This window comes from Geotrypetes seraphini, chromosome 4 (assembly GCF_902459505.1).
Source record: "Geotrypetes seraphini chromosome 4, aGeoSer1.1, whole genome shotgun sequence".
Classification (NCBI taxonomy): domain Eukaryota; kingdom Metazoa; phylum Chordata; class Amphibia; order Gymnophiona; family Dermophiidae; genus Geotrypetes; species Geotrypetes seraphini.
Window position 1 is genome coordinate 191,850,654 of NC_047087.1, and position 20,944 is coordinate 191,871,597.

The window sequence follows — 20,944 nt, forward strand, 5'->3', positions numbered from 1 at the left end:
GGTTTAACTATGAGGAACCAGGTGGATTCCTTGGTTAGAAAAAGTTTTCTCACCCTTTGGAAATTGCAATCTATTAGGGCCTATTGAATCATTTAGAATTTTGGTACAGTCTCTTATGCTCAGTCAGCTCAATTACTATAATATTGCTTATCTAGGAATATCTCAGAGAAATATGCAGCAATGCAGATTGTTCAAAATGCGGCTGTTAGATTGATCTTCGGGCTGAAGAAGTATGATAATGTAACGCCATTTTACAGGAAATTGCACTGGTTGCCAGTAGAGGTGCACGTGAAGTTTAAATTTGGTTGTTTCTGTTTCAAAGTTCTGTTCGGACTTTCTCCCAAATATTTGATTAACCTCTTTACTTTTGTAAATAAGAAATGAAGGAGAAGTTTGCACCTGAACTTTGTCTTTCCGTCCGTCAAAGGATGCAAACTTAAAAAACATCATCAGCACCTTTTGTCAAATCAGGCAGCATTATAGGGCAAGGATTTGGAAAATCTGATTGTGTCTTCGAGTTCTTATGTGAAATTTAGAAAAAGCCTAAAGACATACTTGTTTCTTAAATATCTGGGTAATTAATTTCCATGTTTACGGACATCATACTTTAATAATTTATTCTGTTAGTTTTATTTTTTAAGTTACATAATTTCCAATCTATTCAATTGTATACACTATTATAATCTTTTGTTAACCGCATAGAACTTCACGGTCCTGCGGTATATAAGCTGACTATTATGTTATGTCAACAGCTACAGTACTGACTCCTGTGTATATGTAACAGAAACAAGCTTTATAAAATTTTTAGAGCAATTCAATAGATATGGGAACAAATCAATGAAACTGCATCTAAGAGAGGAAGCTGAAATAGGTAGGACTTGGGAGAATTTTGTGGAAGTTGTGGAAATCAGAGATGTTGACTGTTCTTACATTTTTAATGCCTACAAGATCCAAAAAAGGAGGAAAAAAGGTTGACCTGAATATAAATCAGGAGTGTTTAATATTCAAGTGCAGTGTTCTGCCCAGTTCTGCACTCAGTCCCCTCTCCCTTACTCCCTTCCCCCTGCCTGACTCTGCACTCAGCTCCCCTCCCTCCCTGCCCAGCTCTGCACCTTGTTTGCTCTCCCTCCCTGCTCTGCCAGCCTCTGTACCCAGCTCCTTTCCTTACTCCCTCCCGACCAGTCTCTGCACACAGCCCCTCCTCCCTCCCTAGGAACTTTTTACCTGCCTCCCGCCTCCCCAGCATACCTTTTAAATCCCTGGTGATCCAGCAGTGAACTGAAGAAGGAGCGATCTTCCTTTGCTCCTGCCCTGAGGAGAGCCACTAGCTGAATGGCTGCTGCAAGTTCCCATGGTCTCGCAGTTGCTTCCTGCTCCGGTTCACCACTGGACTACCAGGAATTTAAAATATACGAATACACAGTACTAGCTACTATAGATGTGCAGCCGAAAAATAATGTGCAGTTTTGTCTTGTTAGTTTGGATATTTCATCAGTCTTTCATATGGTGGATCATACAATCTAGCTTTATCATCATCTGCATAAGTTGAGTTTTAGAGGAATAGCATATGCATAGTGTGTTGCTTATTTGACTGGGAATGCTATGCAATTTAAGGCCCTCTTTTACTAAGCCGTGGTAGAGATTTCCTCTGCGGCCCAGGGTGCTAAATGCTCTGAAGTGAGCATTGGAGTAGCATCTGCATTTAGCACCCCAGGCCATGGTAGAAACCTCTATTGTGGCTTAGTAAAAGGGGGGATAAGAGAGAAGATTCCAAGTCAGATCTTTATGTTATGTGTTTCAAGTTTATTAGAGTTTTTGATTAATCGCTTAATCATACTTCAAAGCGATGAACATACATAAAAAAACATTTAAAATTACAATATTAAAAGTATTACCATATTTAAACATAAACATTAAAATAAACTAGACTATATACAAACTTAACAAACAAGAAGAAAAAGGCGAAGGGGATTTGAACTACAAATTATTATAGAAAGAGTAGTCGGGGGAAAACACAAGGTCGGGAATTTAAGATACATGGTCAAATGTGCAATCTTATATCCCGCCAAATCCTTATTAGAGTTCTAGGCGGGTTATAAGCACATATTGTTACATAGAATTTTTGAAGAGAGTTAAATGGTACAAAGAATTATACATGTTACATAAAAGTTATCAAATTTTATATATAGTCTGAGATCATAAATAGCAGCTGACCATTAACATTGTCTTCATTTCAGGCAACTTGTATTATTAGTCTGAGTCTCTTTGGACCCCTGGTAGGGATTTCTTAAAAAAACATCTTTTTAGATTTTTGCAAACAGTGTGTATACTGTGGATGTGCAAATTTAAATGGAAAGCGAGTTCCACACTTATGCTATTTGGCAGTTGAATGATTTGCTGTGAGATGTCTTGTATTTTATATCTTTCAAAGTCAGCATAGGGTCAGGTTGTTAAGAGTTATGTTTGGTCTGCAGTAAATCTGGGGAAGCTATTAGGGACTTCACCTTACAGCATTTTAAATGCTAAGCAGCACAGTTATTTTATGGTTGCCAGTAATCTCAGAATTTCTCTGTTACAATACTGCTGAACATTACTGGTCACATGGCTAACAGGAAGATGCTGGACTGGTGAAGTTAGGGCTGAGTGAGAGCCAAGTATTAAAGTACCTGCATATAGCTCTGGAATACTATAAACTTTCCTGTCCAATATGTTGCATTGTTTTGATTATTTTTGCACATAATTCCTTACAGTGAATAGTGTGTATAATACCATCAGTAACAGAATTACTGGGGGAGGAGACAGCTGGAGTTCTTTCCTGCTGTGTTCAAAAATGTCTTTTCTATCCCTTTTTAAAGGGTGGTGCTCATACTGCGGGAACAGTGCTTCCTTATAAACTGTGCTAAACATCCAGTATCTGAGTAAAATTCAAAGTAGCTATAAACTATGAGTGAACAAGAAAGGAAAGCATGTAGAATATGGTTATGTCTATTGTAAATTATTTCCAGCCTCCCTGCTTGTGACCATTTACCAAAAAAAAAACTAAGACCTATATATAAGACCTTATTATGTGACTCTCTTCATGAGGAAAATTATAAGAATATTTTCAATATTAACTGAGGTCTGCTGAAAGAACACTTACTTCCACAGTGGTGGCAGTTTTCTGAGTCTTCTTCCCAATTAGATCAACCTGCTCATAGCTTAATCTCATGTATTTTTTGGCTACGTCATATACCCAGTGAGGGCAAGTTGCAGAAAACAGAAGCGTTTGAGGGTTATTTTCTGAATCTGTGAATGCACACACACCAAAATCACATTTTTAAAAACATGTACATGACTACAGATGCAGTTCAGACTATTTGTATGTTCAAATAAATATTACTTAATTTCTACATATTTCAATGCCCCCACCCCGGGACTAAAGTGCTCAGTGCACAAATATAGGGTGTTGGGAAGAGCAACCAAGATGATTAAAGGGATGGAATGCCTCGTATGAGGAAAGACTAGAAAAGTTAGGGCTCTTTAGCTTGGAAAAGAGACTGCTGAGGGGAGATATGATTGAAGTCTACAAAATCCTGAGTGGAGTAGAACAGGTACAAATGGATCGATTTTTTACTACATCAAGATTTACAAAAACTAAGGGACAATCGAAGTTACAGCCTATAGTCTACTGTTCAGACAGACCTGGAACGGTAGCATGGAATGCTGCTATTTGGTTTTTTGCCAGGTACTTGTGACTTGGATTGGCCTCCATGAAGACAGGATACTAAGCTAGATGGACCATTGGTCTGACAGAATACTAGGCTAGATGGACCATTGGTCTGACCCAGTAAGGCTATTCTTATGTTCTAATATTTTACTCCAGTACAATAAAGCTGCTCTGGATTTATCTCTAATATAAGTATGGAAATAAGTAACATCTCAGTCTTTTCAATAGGAATAACACCAGTGAAAATCCAGAACAAAATTCTGCATGTGAGCAAAACTTTGATAAAGCACCCGAGTCTGCAATGTTTCCTCAATAAGACTAGTATGAGGGGTGGGTGGGGGGAGGGAAGTAGTGTGAAAAATGACGTCTAATCCAGTTAGTAATGAATATTCAAGCTACCATACATCCTGAAATTACCTTTCTTATAAGCCACTGATAAAATTTCTTCAACTTGTTCAGCAAAACCCATGTCCAACATCTGGTCAACTTCATCCAAAACAACATGCTTCAGTTGAGCAAGGTCTAATTTGTGGTTCTGGAGGTGGTCTTTGATTCGACCTGGAGTCCCAACCAATATGTCAATGCCATTCCGAATACTATCAACTGAAAAAAGAAAAGCAGTGTATGCAAAAATTCTGCTTGAAAAGATAAAGATTTAACGCTCCCATACCAACATTCTTATACATATGTATTATCACAAGTACACATAGTTGTGCTCCCAGTCTGTTACATAATTGCTATGATTCAAGCTCATGTTCTGATGTTATGTTATACACTATGTTAACATATGACAACAGGAAAAGAAGGATGTATTTTTGTACACTTATATAAGCCATTATACTTCTGTTATATATGATTAAAACAGGCTAAACAAAATCTCACCAGAGTGGAGGAAATACAAAAATGTCCTAATTAAAATTCCAAACTCTCCACTAATTTGCCAGAAGTCACTATAAGATGAAAGAAAAAGCCTCAAATCTCTGGCGAGCCTATATTAGCTTTACCACCACCGTTCGCATCATTGGCATAAAAACTGTCATCAAATGGAACAGATTCTCTACACAATATATCGATCAAAGCTATCATTTGTCATTTAGTCTCATGCAGTCCTTTTCTTTAGGCCAAAGTTTCCCGGCTTTATGGCCGCTTCTTCAGGGCAGAGCAGACTTTCAAATCATCCAGGCAGCTCTGTGAAACAACCCAATAAGACTAAATATCATCTTCCCAGCTTGCTTAAAGATAAGCAGTTCAAAAGTCAGTAGGTAATATCATTGTCTTCTGATCTCTTTGTCGTCCTCAGAACGTGGAATCTCAGCAGTTTATACATGACTATAGCTAATCCACTTTCGCCACATCATTCTCCTGCAGAGGGATTGGCTAATCATGTTTGATTTCACGACCAGCTATGTCAGACTTGAATTTACTCTCTGATTTGGCAGAACATACTCAAATTGGAATCAAAGAGAAAGCCTTAATAAAAATAAAACAAATCTATACAGGAGTTCAAACCTTTTGGTGTTACTCTTTCCAATTCATAAATCCACTGTTTCCTCCGTTGCAAACAAACGTCTATTGCCCCCACGGATGTTCTTCTGAATATGATCTAAAAGACAACATTTTAGCTGGGATAAATCATGTCCTTGCTCAATGCTCTTATACGCCTTGCGAACCACCCTCTCCGAGTATCCCCGCCATCGTAATCTTTCCGTCAGGGAGCCTGACTGCTTCTTGTATTTCTCAAGAGAAGAACATAGTCGTCAGTATTGTACATTTAGGAAATTATTGAAAACTTACCTATTTGATAAACAAGATCGTTGATATTTAAGACGGTGTTCTTATTAGGTTTTGTATTTTAAATGTATTTTTATCTGATGATGTATTTAATAGATGTAGTTGTTATGATTAGAGAATGACACGGTGGCGATTATCCGCGGCTAGCCGCGTTTAGCCATGGGTATCCCGCCGAAACTGGGAAAGAAAAATAGCAGTCGCTGTGGGGACGGGGACAAGGCCATTCACCACCCCATGGAGCGGTGAATGGTCTCGTCTCCGCAGTAAGGCATCAAGGATCATGCGGTCCCCGCAGCCCCTGCCCGCCCGATCGATCGTAGCGTTTAGCCAGCTCCCTCCCTTCACCTCAACTTAGTTTGCAGGCTTTCTTTTTCGACGACCCGCACACTTTCAAAAAGCCGCGCATGCGCAGCTGCTCAGTGTTCAATCTTCTGCTCTAACGCAAACGGAAACAGGAAGTTGCAGCAGAGCAGAAAATTGAACACTGAGCAGCCGCGCATGCGCGGCTCTTTGAAAGCGTGCGGGTCTCTGAAAAAGAAAGCCTGCAAACTAAGGTGAGGTGAAGGGAGGGAGCTGGCTAAACGCTACGATCGATCGGGCGGGCAGGTGGGGGCTGCGGGGACCGCACGATTGCGTGTGTTCCCGGCTCACACTGGAAGGAGAAGAGTGAAAGGGAAAAGGATTCTGGGCCAAGGGGATGAAGAGGGAAAGAAAACCCAACAGCAGGAAAGAAAGGGGAGGACAGGCAGGTGAGCCAGATGCTGGAAGCGGGGGGGGGGGGGGGAAGAAAGAGGGAAAGAAGCTAGATGGGGTTGAAAAGAAGAGACACACTGGTATGGAAGAGGAAGATAGGGGAAATCTGGACATAGGAAGGTAACAGAAAGAGGGGAAATTATGTGCATGGGGCATAGGGACAGAGACATAAAGGGGACATGCCATGGGGATGGGACACAGGGGGGGGCAATAGATACATAGGGGAGATATTAGAAATGGGGAAAATAGGAGCACAGAAGCGAGATGGTTTGTGGGGATGGGACAGGGACCGAGCTCGTAGGCTCCAGTGGCTTGCACAAATTACATTGTAATGTGCCACGAAAATAAGAGGGAGGAAGGTAGATAGATAGGCCACGCGAGAGGAGCTGAAGGGTGGTAGAAAGGAACAGATGGTAAAGGAGGGATGGAAGGGTGGTGGTGGAAAGGAATAGAACAGACATTGAAGGAGGGTGGAGAGGAACAGACCCTGAAGGGAAATGTGGAAGACAGAGTGGGGAGAAGATGCTGGAAGGGAAGAAGACAGATGCCAGACTATGGGGGAGCGGAGGGAAGAAGATGGGTGCTAGACCAATTAGGGGGGGGGTGAAGGGAGAGGCACAGTAACAGCAAATGGAAGACGCAGAGAGAAGACACACAGTGGATGGAAGGAATTGAATGAGAAGATGTGGAAAGCAGAAACCAGGCAACAAAGGTAGGAAAAAAAAATTCTATTTATTTATTTATTTTTTGCTTTAGGATAAAGTAGTATATTAGTTGTGTTGATAAAAATTTATAAACAAAGCCCTGCCAGCTGAACATCTCTTTCTCTAGTTCAGCAGCAGGAACTTTGATTTATAAGAAAGGAATAAGCTAAATATTACAGTACTAAGGCTTATATGAATGCTGCGGGGATGGTGACGGGGCAGTGAATGGGATGGGAGTGGCGGTGACGGGGCGGTGAAAGGGATGGCAGTGACAGTGATGGGGTGGTGAAGGGAATGGCGGTGACGGGCTGTGCAGAGGATGGTGGGCTGGGGACGGGGCGGTGACGGGGACAGATTTTTTCCCCGTGTCATTCTCTAGTTATGATAGCTGTGTTTTTTGAAATTGTATTGCTAACTGAAATGTTCAGTTTTACTGTTGGTGGGGCGGTATATAAGAAATAAAATTATTATTATTACTATTATAGTAAGAACTGAGATACTGGAAGATTATTCTTCAGATGAGGACGGTGGAAACTATCAAAATGCAAGAAGGTATTCCTGTCAGTGTCTTTCCTATGTACTGTAGAGCTAAATCTATTATCCATTCATTCAATAAGTATATGAAGTAAAGTCATTCTGATGGTACTACATTGTATTACAAAATGGATGTTAGGATGGCAATTATTCAACCACTCCACACAGCTTTCTTGTTGTGCAGTCACCTAACCAAAAGGGAAAAAAACATCATCAATAAACATTTAGTCCAGTGTAGCATATCCTCTTTGAAGCTCAATGGATATTGAATAGTCTAAATGGACTAGAGAGTGTTATATGCCAAGAGATTTGATGTTTACACAAGAATGTAAAAAAGACACTGATGAATCCATCACCTGCTTTGAACTATGATTCTAGGTCACATCACCTGGGAAGGATCTTACAAAAACATTGGGCATTGGCAACAACGTTGCCACCTTTTAAGGGGTAATCATTGCTGTTTGCTTACAAGAGAGGCACAAATTAGTCCAGCAATGTTGCAAGATATGACGGAGTAGAAAGAATCAAATGCCATTCACAAAGCTTGTGGACATTGTAAGAATTGTGCAATGTTGACATTGTCAGTTTGTCAACCCAGCGAACCAAAAGAAGGACGTTCTGAGATATGAGATGTCATGTGAATCAGATCGTGTGGTGAATGGTATTATATGCCCGTTTTCTACGTTAGTTCATTTCAAAATAACTCCACTTTATATAAAGATTTCACAAAGTTTTGAAATTTATAATAGTAATAATCAATTGTCCCTCAGATATTTTCTTCTCAATTTAAACCATTATTTCAAAAAAGTATTCAGAAATATTCATTTATAAGGAGCAAGAGACCTCAGTGGCTACATCCAAACCAACATATTTCATTCTAGTTCAGAACGTATGTAGCTAGCCTCCTCATTGGTCATTATCTCCACCTCCTACCAAATCAAATGATTTTAACTATTTATTAATTAATATTTTAAGACGAGCACTTATCTTAATTTCTAAACTGCTCAGTGCACCGACTTGAAATTCATGTTTCGCTGGCCTGTTGTTTCAAGGAGCAATCCCTGCAAAGCATCAGCAGAAAAGAAAATGTCAGAAAGACAGACATTTAAAATTAGATTCTATCCTATTTAAATATTATTTTCAAAGCAGTTAATGAAAAAAGCTCACCATTCAAACATAGACCCTCGGTCAGCTCCAATAAGTTTTCAAAGATGGCGTTGTCGTCAAAACGTCTCAGTTAAATAGTATTGGGTCACATGATCATAATACTCCAATCAGAAGAGACCACCCTCAAAACTGCAGGAAAATTTAAATTAGGGCATTCCATTCTAATTCTGCATTAAGTATCCAGATCGGTTAAATGAGCACAAATTGCGGGTAGTAACTCAATCTATGCAGGTTCCGATAGTTGCTCATTGGATTGAAGCAGGGCATACAATAGATGAGATTAGATGGCATGTTATTGACAAGATAGAAATAGGGTGGGAGGGTGGTGACATAGAACGGTGATTAAACTACAGTGAACAAAAATGGATTTTTGACCTGGATATTTTGAGCCCTACAGGGCTTAATGCAGAATTAGAATGGAATACCCTGATTTAAATTTTCCCGTAGTTTTGAAAGTGGTCTCTTCTATTTAACTGAGACGTTTTGACAACGAAGCCATCTTTGAAAACTTATTGAAGCTGACGGCAGATCTATGTTTGAATGGTGAGCATTTTTCATTAACTGCTTTGAAAATAATATTTTAATATTATAGAATCTAGTTTTTAAATATCGGTCTGGCATTTTCTTTTCTGCTGATGCTTTGCAGAGATTGCTCCTTGAAACTGCAGGCCAGCAAATAATGAATTTCATGTTGGAGCACGGAGCAGTTTAGAAATCAAGATACATGCTCGTCTTAAAATATTAATTAGTTCAGGTATCACTCATCGGCAGTGGGCTATAAGAGTCCAAGCCTACTGCATTGTGGTCTTTCTTTTGTTTCTGGATTTGTGGGGCTGGGTGTGGGACAGGGATTAGGGACAGAGATGTTGGGTCTGTTTGCTTTGTAGTTGGTTTTCTTCAGCTATTGCTTCAAGGTTGCTGGTTCTCTGTTGGTTGGATTTCTGTTTGAAAATAAAAATTGATTCAACATAAAATATTAATTAATTAATAAATAGTTAAAATCACTTTTCGGTGGTGAAAAAAGTTCACTTTATGGAGTGAAAAATACAGTAGACATTTTAGGTTGTTTCAGAGCTGCCTTTTGGGTTGTTCCACTTTGCCCTGAGGAAGCGACCATAAAGCCAGAGAACCGTGACCTAAAGAAAAGGACTGCATGAGACTAAATGACAAAGGATAGCTTTGACATAAGAACATAAGAATTGCCGCTGCTGGGTCAGAACAGTGGTCCATCGTGCCCAGCAGTCCGCTCCCATGGCGGCCCCTAAGTCAAAGACCAGTGCCCTAACAGCCCAACCCTACCTACGTACGCTCCAGTTCAGCAGGAACTTGTCTAACTTTGTCTTGAATCCCTGGAGGGTGTTTTCCCCTATAACAGCCTCCAGAAGTGCATTACAGTTTTCCACCACTCTCTAGGTGAAGAAGAACTTCCTTACGTTTGTACGGAATCTATCTTTAATAATAATAATAATAATAATAACTTTATTTTTGTATACCGCAATACCACAAACAGTTCAGAGCGGTTTACAATGCAAGAGACTGTACATGTACAGCGAGGATACAATGTAAGAGAATGTACAATGCAGTTGAGAGCAGACACTAAAGAAATTTATCAAAGAGGTAAGATTTGAGAGATTTTCTGAAGGATGAGGATGGAGCAGATGAGATGAGGGTAGTCAGTCCATCTGCCAGCTTGGAATCAGAGAGTTTTGTTAAGGAATCTTTTGTAGGTGCATCCCTTTGGGGATGGGTAGGTAAACAGATAGGCATTGCGTGTGCGATTGGTACCTGGGAACGCAAAGTGGTGTGACAGGTATATCGGGGACGAGCCGGTTAAGGTTTTGAAGCAGAGGCAGGCGAATTTGAAGATGACTCTCGCTTCTATTTGTAACCAGTGAAGTTTTCTGTAGTAAGGGCTAATATGGTCTTACTTTTTGAAGCCATAGATGAGGCGGACGGTGGTGTTTTGAATGAGTCTCAGACGTTTAATGGTTTTCTTGTAGGAGCCCAAATATATGATGTTGCCCTCTCGTTCTCCCTACCTTGGAGAGGGTGAACAACCTGTCTTTATCTACTAAGTCTATTCCCTTCATTATCTTGAATGTTTCTATCATGTCCCTTCTCAGTCTCTTTTCAAGGGAGAAGAGGCCCAGTTTCTCTAGTATCTCGCTGTACGGCAACTCCTCCAGCCCCTTTACCATTTTAGTCGCTCTTCTCTGGACCCTTTCAAGTAGTACCGTGTCCTTCTTCATGTACGGCGACCAGTGCTCGACGCAGTATTCCAGATGAAGGCGTACCATGGCCTGGTACAGCAGCATGATAACCCTCTCTGATCTGTTCGTGATCCCCTTCTTAATCATTCCTAGCATAGTAAGCTTTATTGTGTAGAGAATCTTGGATACATTTAATAATTTTTTTTGTGTATTGCTATTAGTCACTTTTGATTAAATATTTTGTGCCAATGATGTGAGCGGTGGTGGTAGAGCTAATGTAGGCTCGCCAGAGACCTGAGGCTTTTTCTTTTGTCTTATAGTGAATTCTGGCAAATTAGAGGAGAGATTTGGGATTTAATTAGGACATTTTTGATATAAAACAGGAACACAAGTGTATTAAAAATTTGCATTGCACCCTTTGTTGCCATAACCTACACTAGCATTGAGCTCTCCACTATAATTTTATGTATCACCATATACTTTTACTTACATTGGCTATTATATGGGGTGCCTCCATAGAAACAAGCAACTGTCAGTTTCCTGGTAATGTCTTTGAAGTCCTTAGAAACTTGAACTGCTAGCTCTCTTGTTGGAGCAAGAACTAAGACCTAGAGAAAAAAATCAGATTATCAAATTTTTCAGAAAAGCTTAAGAATTCACCAAATATACAAACCATATATATAAGCATTCTAAAAGAACTTGTCTTGCAGACAGAACACTCAAAAAAAAAAAAAAAATCAATCTACTGTGGGAAACTTAGGCTTGACTACTATACCTGGCTTCTGCTCCTCAAGCTATAGGTGTACATGTTCGTAGCCCTAGGGGCCACGGGATAGATTCAACCATTGTATAAGGACAAACAATGGGTAGACTCAAGGTGCATATATTTTGTGGTCTAAAGGGAGGATCATCAGTAATGGATAAGAGGGTTGAAGGGGTTTTAAAAATGAAGAAAATATAACTGGTTCGCCATTGGAAACTTTGTGGCCATAAAATGCAAGGCCTTAAATGGCGGGTCTTAGACAAGATTGTAATAGGGTGGGAGGGAGGCAATACAGAGTGCAGATTAAATCTAAGAGAGCTGAGGTAGATGTTTAGATTGAAGTCTATGGCCCCGGAGGGGCTGAATGAAACATCAGACTGGATAGCTCAGGTTGATTTCTAGTTGATCTTTCAGGGCTTTCTGGGGAAGAATGAATTGACTGGCCCGGGTGGGGTACCGAGAAGGGGTGATAGATGTTAAGGGGATATAGATGGACTAAGATAAAAATAACAATATCAAAAACAAAATTAATATTAAAAACAACAAAATTAATAATAAAAAAATAAAAAATTTAAAATTGAATTGAAAATAAATCAAAATAAATTAAATTGGTTGCTAGGCAGCCTCCGGGAGATCCCAGATGTGACATCACTAGGAAGAAGTATATAGTTCAGTGCTAGAACGCCACGGCCATTTTTAGAGAGCCAAAAGCTGTATGAGTGAGAAAAAGTTCTGTAGGTAAGAGAGGATCCTGTTGCAAGTTTCTTTTTTGCAACGGGGCACTCAGATTTGTCTTTTTAATGGTAGCATGTTGTATTTTTGTCTTTTCAGCTTCCCCATGCCTTGATAAAGAAAGCGAAACGCGTTGGTGGAGGGGATTAATACTAACATCTGAAAAGCTAAGTAATGAGATCAAGCAATGAATGAATTTATATATTAAAGTAATTTAAGGAATTAAGCTATATATTTATCGATGAAATCCAGTATATTTATGAAATGTAGTTTAATTTACTAAAGTACCTTGGATAAAAATTTATATCAAAACAAGGATTTAATGAAGTGAAGTTGTGCCTCGAGGGAAGAATGAGAAACTAAACCCTATTGAGCATTATGGCTCAGAGGGTAGTCTGACATCCCATCGGCACTTTAATAGAGAATTTACTCTGTCTATATCTGGACTGTATGTTATTGAAATACTGGAGATATTGTTAAGAAGAAAATAGAAGCAAGTGAGGGAGAGCGCGGATGGGAGATATCTGCCACTCATTGTTTCTTTTCTCCTGGACTGGGGAGCTTGATATGCTCTGTAGCCCCACACGTTTATTGACTATTATACTAGTTTTGTTATGTGCTCGGGGGAGGGGGGAAGTGGGATCCTCATTCTTTTGGTTTTGGTTTCTTTTGGCATTTTTGTTGTTCTTTAGTCTTTCGAAAGCACACCATGTACTCTGATAGTGCGACTGCTTGTATTGTATTGCACTGTTCCCAGTCGCTTGTGTTTGCATTCTGTATTTCTTGTATGCTCTTTGTTACTCTGTTAGACTTCAATTAACATGATTTCACAAAAAAAAAAAAAAAAAGAAGCAAGTGAGGATAGCCTACATATTAAGCTTCTGTTTCAAGCCACCATGTGGATGCCTAACAGCCTGCACTCAATCCCCTGCAACAAAGTAGGCGAGCAATGCTACTGGAGAACAGCCCCAAGCTCCAAAAAGGCTTCTGTAGGCTGGTCAACAGTTACCACAAGGGATTGGCCTATCAGCTGCAGACTAGAGAATGACATGGTGGCTGTTACCCAAGGCTAGCCGCAAGTAGCCGCGGGTAACCCGCCAAAACGGTGATGAAAAACCCGTGTTCACCATGGCAATGGGGACAAGGCCATTCACTGCCCTGTGGAGCGGTGAATGGCCTCATCCCCGCAGTTAAGGGAGGGAACACGCGCAGTCACCTATCGCGCTTCTTCCCTCCTTACTGCCGCCACCGAGTTTAAACAGCAACCTACTCCCTCCCTGCCCCTTACCTTCGTGGCCGCGATGTCTAAAATGCCTTCTTACAGCAGCCAGAGCGTTGCTTGTGGTTGCCATAAAGGTCATCTCTGACACAACCAGAAGTTGCATCAGAGACAACCTTTCCGGCAGCCATATGCAACTTCAACGCTCCAGCTGCTGTAAGAAGACAGTTTAGACATCGCCGGCCACAGGTAAAGGGCAGGGAGGTTTGTCAGACCTGGGGGGTAGGCAGTGCATGGCGGAAGCTGCTAAGAGGTGCAGGGGGGGGTTAAAGCACCACGAAGGTAAGGGGCAGGGAGGGAGAAAGGGAGGAAAGGTGGGGTGGAGAGGAAAAGACGCTGAAAGGACATGGGGAAGACAGAGTGGGGAGAAGGACGCTGAAAGGACATGGGGAAGACAGAGTGGGAGAAGACGCTGAAGGGAAATGGGGAAGAGAGAGTGGGGAGAAGATGCTGGAAGGGAAGAAGACAGAGATGCCAGACTATGGAGGGAGCGGAGGGAAGGAGATGGGTGCCAGACCAATTTGGAGGGGGGGAGAAAGGGAGAAGCACAGTAACAGAGAAAACGGAAGAAGCAGAGAGAAGAGAGACAGTGGATGGAAGGAATTGAATGAGAAGATGAGGAAAGCAGAAACCAGACAACAAAGATAGAAAAAAATTCTAATTCCATTTCTTTTTGCTTCAGGATAAAGTAGTATATTAGCTGTGTTGATAAAAATTTATAAACAAAGCCCTGCCAGCTGAACATCTCTTTCTCCAGTTCAGCAGCCAGAACTTTGATTTATAAGGAAGGAATAAGCTAAATATTGCAGTACTGAGGCTTGTATGGATGCTGCGGGGACGGGGACAGGGACGGGGCAGTGACGGGGACAGATTTTTTTCCCCGTGTCATTCTCTACTGCAGACCTCAGTCTGCTTCTACTCCATGCTGGCAGAGCTGGACCCTTGACCAGCGGAGCTCTCAGCACCAAAAGAGGAAAAATACACAGAAATACTAAAGAAAAACAAAGAAATAAGCAGAGCAGAGTAGAAACACTTCTTCAAGCTCAAGTGCAGAAGGAAAAAAACTGTAGTACGCAGCAGAGCCCTCTGTGAAGTGGAAGGGATTTAAAAACCGGAGTGGATTCCTACTGCACAGTCCGCAGGAATTAGGATATAAACCGTCCATCCAGAACTACGTACGTTCACCTGTAACCTGTCCTGAGCTTTCTGGGAGGACGGGATCTATATCTATATATAAATAAATTTAAATTAAATTAAAATAAAATAAAATAAAAAAATATTGCACTAGAATGTAGTTTAACACATCTCAGAAAACAAAGGAACAAAAAAAATTTGCATTCCCTTCAAGTTATAACCTTAAAAAAAATGATGTCTCAAGTATTGCTCCTGACTACTTTGTATTTAATACCACAGCAGATTTGTCACCTGCCACTCTATTCAGAATTATCTTTGTATGCTCTATGATTCCCATCACATTTCATGGAATTACCTTGGGAGCTCTGCCTCTCCTGTGCTCCTGTGCCATACCCTGGAGCTTTTCAATTAAGGGGATTGCAAAAGAGAAGGTCTTCCCAGTTCCTGTTCGAGCTTGAGCAACCAAATCTTTTCCCTCATAAACATGCTGGAATGTCTTCACTTGGACTGGGAACAAGTATGTCACACCTCTGGCTGTAAAAAATATCATTACATTATATCAAAGGAATTTACTATACTATGAAAAACAAAACAATAACTTTTCAGACAACAAAAATGACGGGTCTTATCTCTCTTTTCCTTCCAATGACACAGCCAACTCAGTTTCCCATTTTATAGCTTGCATAAATGGTGGAATAGCCAGCTAATATCTGTTACTCAGATGAGCCCATCACACTACCTTTTTCCCCATGAATGTGGTAGCACAGCAGCAAACGGTTAATGCTAAAATCAGGGTTCTGAATGCTACAGTATCACCTGAGGATCACACTGACCCTCCTACCCTACAGCTAAGTCAGTGGCAAGCCTTCCACCAATCTAGCCTTTTCTTTTCCAAACTGACTGCAATGACCTAACTCATGCCTTTTGGTATCAAACCCATTATTTTATTAAGAAATTTACCATTTAGGATCCAAGATGGCCGTTGGATATGCTAACAGAGTGAAACGCTCTTGTGGGTTCGCTCTTACAAATCAGCTTTTGGCATTGTTTGCGATATTACTTATTTGGAGAAAAATGCCGAAGAGGAGAGGAAGAAGCGCCGCTGGTGCCTCGCAGCGCTCCGGGCCCATCGTCTTCGGTAATATAGACGAACTTGAGAGATGCATGCAGGGCATATCGGCATCGTCAGCTACTTCCCCGCTGGAGACGCTGCAGAGAAGTAAGACACAAGCGATCTCCCAGGGGCTGGAAACAACGTTAAGCCCTGACGTGAGAGTACCTCCCCCACAACTTCAAACTACCAGTTCCCCGCAGGTGGAGGTGCTTCCGAGAGATGGAATGCACTCTCCCCTGGAGGCTAGAAAGATCATATCGGAGAACGAGGGCTCCGGCTCCCAGTTTCTACAAGGGAGCCTGAACATGGACAATGAGGACTGGATAACATTGGGATTTGGACCTTCTCAGTCAGAGGAGAGACAGGGAGACATGCCAGTGGGTAAGCAAAGAGTTCTGAACTTGCAATTTTCTTCATTTCATAAACCTCATGAAGTTACTTTAGATGCCTTGTGGGATCTGATTACTAACTTGGGAAAGACTATAAGCCCTCAGTTCCAACAGATAGAATGGAAATTAAAGGATATTAATAAATTAAAACAAGATTGGTGGCTCTAAGTCTTCAAAAGGAAAATTGCAACAAGAATCAGAAACATCAAAACAAGTATAAGAGACGCTAGTCAAGGACAACATAAATCTAAGAAAACTTGAATCACTTGAGAATTTCTCTAGAAACAATAATCTTAGATTGATTAATTTCCCTAGGATTACCACAGTAACTCCTAGGGAAATGTTGAAATGTTATTTCTTGGAAATTTTGGAGGTCCCCGAGGCTTCATTACCTCCATTTACACAAGTCTACTATCTTCCAAGTAAGATGCAAAATAATTAACAAGAAACAAATCAGGAACCTATGAACATATCAATATTACAGGAAACTTCTTACAGGGAAGTAGTTGTTCCAGCTACTCTATTGTTGACTGTAGATCTTACCCCTGATAAAATCTGGCTGTTGAGAAAGCAATGTTACTTACCGTAACAGTTGTTATCCAGGGACAGCAGGCAGCTATTCTCACTAGTGGGTGATGTCATCCGACAGAGCCCCGATACGGACATCTTGCAAGCATGTCTTGCTTGAAGAAACTCAGAAGTTTCGAGTTGCCCGCACCGCGCATGCGCCAGTGCCTTCCCGCCCGATGTACCGGGCGCGTCTCCTCAGTTCAGGTAGCTAGCCTGAGAAGCCAACCCAGGGGAGGTGGGTGGGACGTGAGAATAGCTGCCTGCTGTCCCTGGATAACAACTGTTACGGTAAGTAACATTGCTTTATCCCAGGACAAGCAGGCAGGTATTCTCACTAGTGGGTGACCTCCAAGCTAACCCCAATGGGATGGTGGGAGAGTTGGCAACTTAAGAGAACAAATTTTGTAACACTGTTTGGCCAAACTGTCCATCCCGTCTGGAGAAAGTATCCAGACAATAATGAGAGGTGAATGTATGAACCGAGGACCAAGTGGCAGCCTTACAAATCTCCTCAATCGGTGTCGATCTGAGGAAGGCTACAGAGGCTGCCATTGCTCTGACCTTATGGGCTGTGACCTTACAGGGAAGGGATAATCCAGCCTGGGCATAGCAGGAAGAGATACAAGCCGCCATCCAGTTGGAGATGGTGCGCTTCGATACCGGTCGTCCCAACTTGTTTGGATCAAAGGAGACGAAAAGTTGAGGAGCAGTTCTGTGTGGCTTTGTGCGATCCAAGTAGAAAGCTAGAGCACGTTTACAGTCCAGAGTGTGCAAAGCAGATTCCCCAGGATGAGAATGAGGCTTTGGAAAGAACACCGGAAGCACGATGGATTGGTTGATGTGAAATTCAGAGACCACTTTAGGTAAGAATTTTGGATGAGTACGGAGAACCACCTTGTCATGATGGAATACGGTGAACGGTGGATCCGCCACTAGGGCCTGAAGCTCACTGACCCGACGAGCTGACGTGAGGGCCACTAGAAAAACCACCTTCCAGGTGAGATACTTGAGTGGAGCCGTGTTGAGAGGTTCAAACGGAGGCTTCATAAGATGAGACAGGACAACATTGAGATCCCAAACCACAGGAGGAGGTTTGAGAGGAGGGTTGACATGAAAAAGTCCTTTCATAAATTTGGAAACCACAGGATGAGCAGACAAAGGTTTCCCTTGTAGAGGCTGATGGAAAGCCGCAATAGCACTCAGGTGGACTCGTATAGAGGTAGACTTGAGGCCAGACTGGGACAGGTGTAGAAGATAATCCAATACAGAAGATAGGGAAGCTCGCTGAGGTTCCGTGGCATTGGAAATACACCAGGAAGAGAATCTAGTCCATTTTTGGGAATAGCATTGTCGAGTAGCAGGCTTCCTGGAAGCCTCCAAGACCTCCCTCACTGCTTGAGAGAACTGGTGAGGAGTTATGTTGAAAGGAACCAAGCTGTCAGGTGGAGGGACTGCAGATTGGGATGAAGTAGTGAACCTTGATGTTGAGTGAGTAGTGAAGGAAACACTGGAAGAAGTACTGGCTCCCTGCTGCTGAGTTGAAGTAGAAGGGAGAACCAAGGTTGTCTGGGCCACCGAGGAGCAATCAGAATCATGGTGGCATGGTCTAATCTCAATTTGACTAGAGTCTTTTGAATGAGAGGAAAAGGAGGAAACGCATATAGGAAACGTTTGCTCCAATCCAGCAGAAAAGCATCTGCCTCTAGGCGATGAGGAGTGTAGATCCTGGAGCAAAATTGAGGCAGCTTGAAGTTGTGGGGGGCTGCAAAGAGGTCTATCTGAGGTGTCCCCCACTGAGCAAAGATCTGATGAAGGGGGTCGGAGTGGAGCGTCCATTCGTGAGGTTGAAGTAGACGACTCAATTTGTCTGCCAAGACGTTGTCCTTCCCCTGAATGTAGACTGCTCTGAGGAAGGTGTTGTGGCGAACCGCCCAATCCCAGACTCGAAGAGCTTCCTGACAAAGAGGGGCCGAGCCCGTGCCCCCTTGTTTGTTGACATAATACATGGCGACCTGATTGTCTGTGCGAATAAGGACCACCATGTCGTGAAGCAGATGTTGAAAAGCTTGGAGAGCATTGAAGATGGCCCTGAGCTCCAGAAGATTGATTTGATGGAGTCGTTCCGCACTGGTCCAGAACCCCTGAGTGCGAAGACCATCCAGATGGGCCCCCCATGCATAGTTCGATGAATCGGTCGTTAGAACTTTCTGATGGGGAGGAGAATGAAACAGCAAACCTCTGGATAGATTCGAAGAGGTCATCCACCAGAGAAGAGACTGCCGTAGAGCAGGAGTGACCACAATGTGACGAGATAACGGGTCGGACACCTGAGTCCACTGAGATGCCAGAGTCCATTGAGGGATCCTGAGATGTAGTCTGGCAAAAGGCGTCACATGAACTGTAGATGCCATGTGGCCTAAAAGGACCATCATGTGTCTCGCTGAGATGGATTGGCGAGAAGACACTGACTGGCAGAGTAGAAGGAGAGCATGTAAGCGTGGAGGAGGAAGGAATGCTCGAAGTTGAATGGTATCCAGGACAGCCCCTATGAAGGGGAGAGACTGGGTGGGCTGAAGATGGGACTTTGGAAAGTTGATCTCGAAGCCCAAGCTCTGCAGAAAACAAATGGTAGTCAAGGTCGCCGAAATGACCTTGGGAGCGGACGGGGCCTTGATGAGCCAGTCGTCGAGGTATGGGAACACCTGGAGACCCATGTTCCGGAGTGCAGCGGCCACCACTACCAGACACTTCGTGAAGACTCTGGGCGACGAAGATAGGCCGAAGGGAAGCACTCGATACTGCAGATGCAGATGTCCCACCCGGAATCTGAGGAACTTGCGGGAGGCCGGATGAATCGGGATGTGAGTGTAGGCCTCCTTGAGATCCAGAGAGCATAACCAATCGTTCTGCTCGATTAGGGGATAAAGAGAGGCAAGGGTCAGCATGCGGAACCGTTCCCTGACCAAAAACTTGTTGAGGACCCGAAGGTCCAAAATGGGACGCAGATCGCCCGTCTTCTTCGGGACCAGGAAGTACCGGGAGTAAAACCCCTGGTTTTGTTGATCCACCGGTACCGGCTCGACGGCCCGAAGCCGGAGCAAAGCCTGAGCTTCCTGGAGAAGAAGAGCGGTCTGTGTGGAGTTGGAAGGATACTCTCTTGGAGGATGGTCCGGGGGGACCCGTTGGAAATGAAGAGAGTATCCCTCTCTTACGATGGAGAGGACCCAGAGGTCCGTGGTGATCGCCTCCCATCGATGACAAAAATGATGGAGGCGACCCCCTATGGGAAAATATGGGGTAGACAGAACGAGATCGGTTATGCTCCCTGGAGGAGAGTCAAAAAGGCTGAGTAGCCTTGGGAGCAGCCGGCATCTGAGGCTTTTGCTGAGTCTTCTGAGGCGGCTGTCGCTTTGCAGGCTGTCTCGCAGGAGGGGCCTGCCTCGGTTGATAACGCCTTTGGTAGATTATAGGCGGTCTAGAAGGACGAGACTGTTGTGGTTTAGGCTTAGGCCTCATGATAGACTGGAAAGATTTTTCGTGGTCTGACAGTTTTTTAGTAACAGTCTCGACAGACTCATCGAACAGATCCGCTCCCGCACAAGGCACATTTGCAAGTCTGTCTTGGAGATTCGGATCCATATCAATGGTGCGAAGCCAAGCCAGTCGACGCATGGCGACCGAGCAGGCCGCAGCACGAGCCGAGAGCTCGAAAGCATCATAGGAGGATTGCATCAATTGGAGGCGCAACTGGGACAGGGTCGCCACCACCTCCTCAAACTCAAACCGAGCCTCAGCATCGATGAAAGGTGTGAACTTGCGGAGTACCGGCAAGAAAAAATCCAAATAGGACGAGAAGAAAAAATTGTAATTGAGCACTCGAGTCGCCATCATTGAATTTTGATAGATACGTCTACCAAACTTATCCATCGTTCTCCCTTCCCTGCCAGGAGGCACGGAAGCGTAGACTTGGGAGGGGTGCGAACGTTTAAGGGAAGACTCGACTAGGAGGGACTGATGAGAGAGTTGAGCTCCCTCAAACCCCTTGTGGTGCACGATGCGGTATCGAGCATCCAACTTGCTAGGTACCGCAGGTATGGA

General features: G+C 42.9%; 1 protein-coding gene across 1 annotated transcript in view; it reads right to left on the minus strand.

Annotated features, from left to right (window-relative positions):
• Window positions 1-20,944, minus strand: part of DDX21 (DExD-box helicase 21) — a 157,272-nt gene that overhangs the window by 103,748 nt on the left and 32,580 nt on the right. Inside the window, exons 4-7 of the mRNA XM_033941918.1 lie at window positions 15,129-15,307; window positions 11,356-11,473; window positions 4,124-4,309; window positions 3,140-3,285 (exon numbers count right to left, since the gene is read on the minus strand). Coding sequence (XP_033797809.1) covers window positions 3,140-3,285; window positions 4,124-4,309; window positions 11,356-11,473; window positions 15,129-15,307 — 629 coding nt within the window. The remainder of the gene's footprint in view (window positions 1-3,139; window positions 3,286-4,123; window positions 4,310-11,355; window positions 11,474-15,128; window positions 15,308-20,944) is intronic.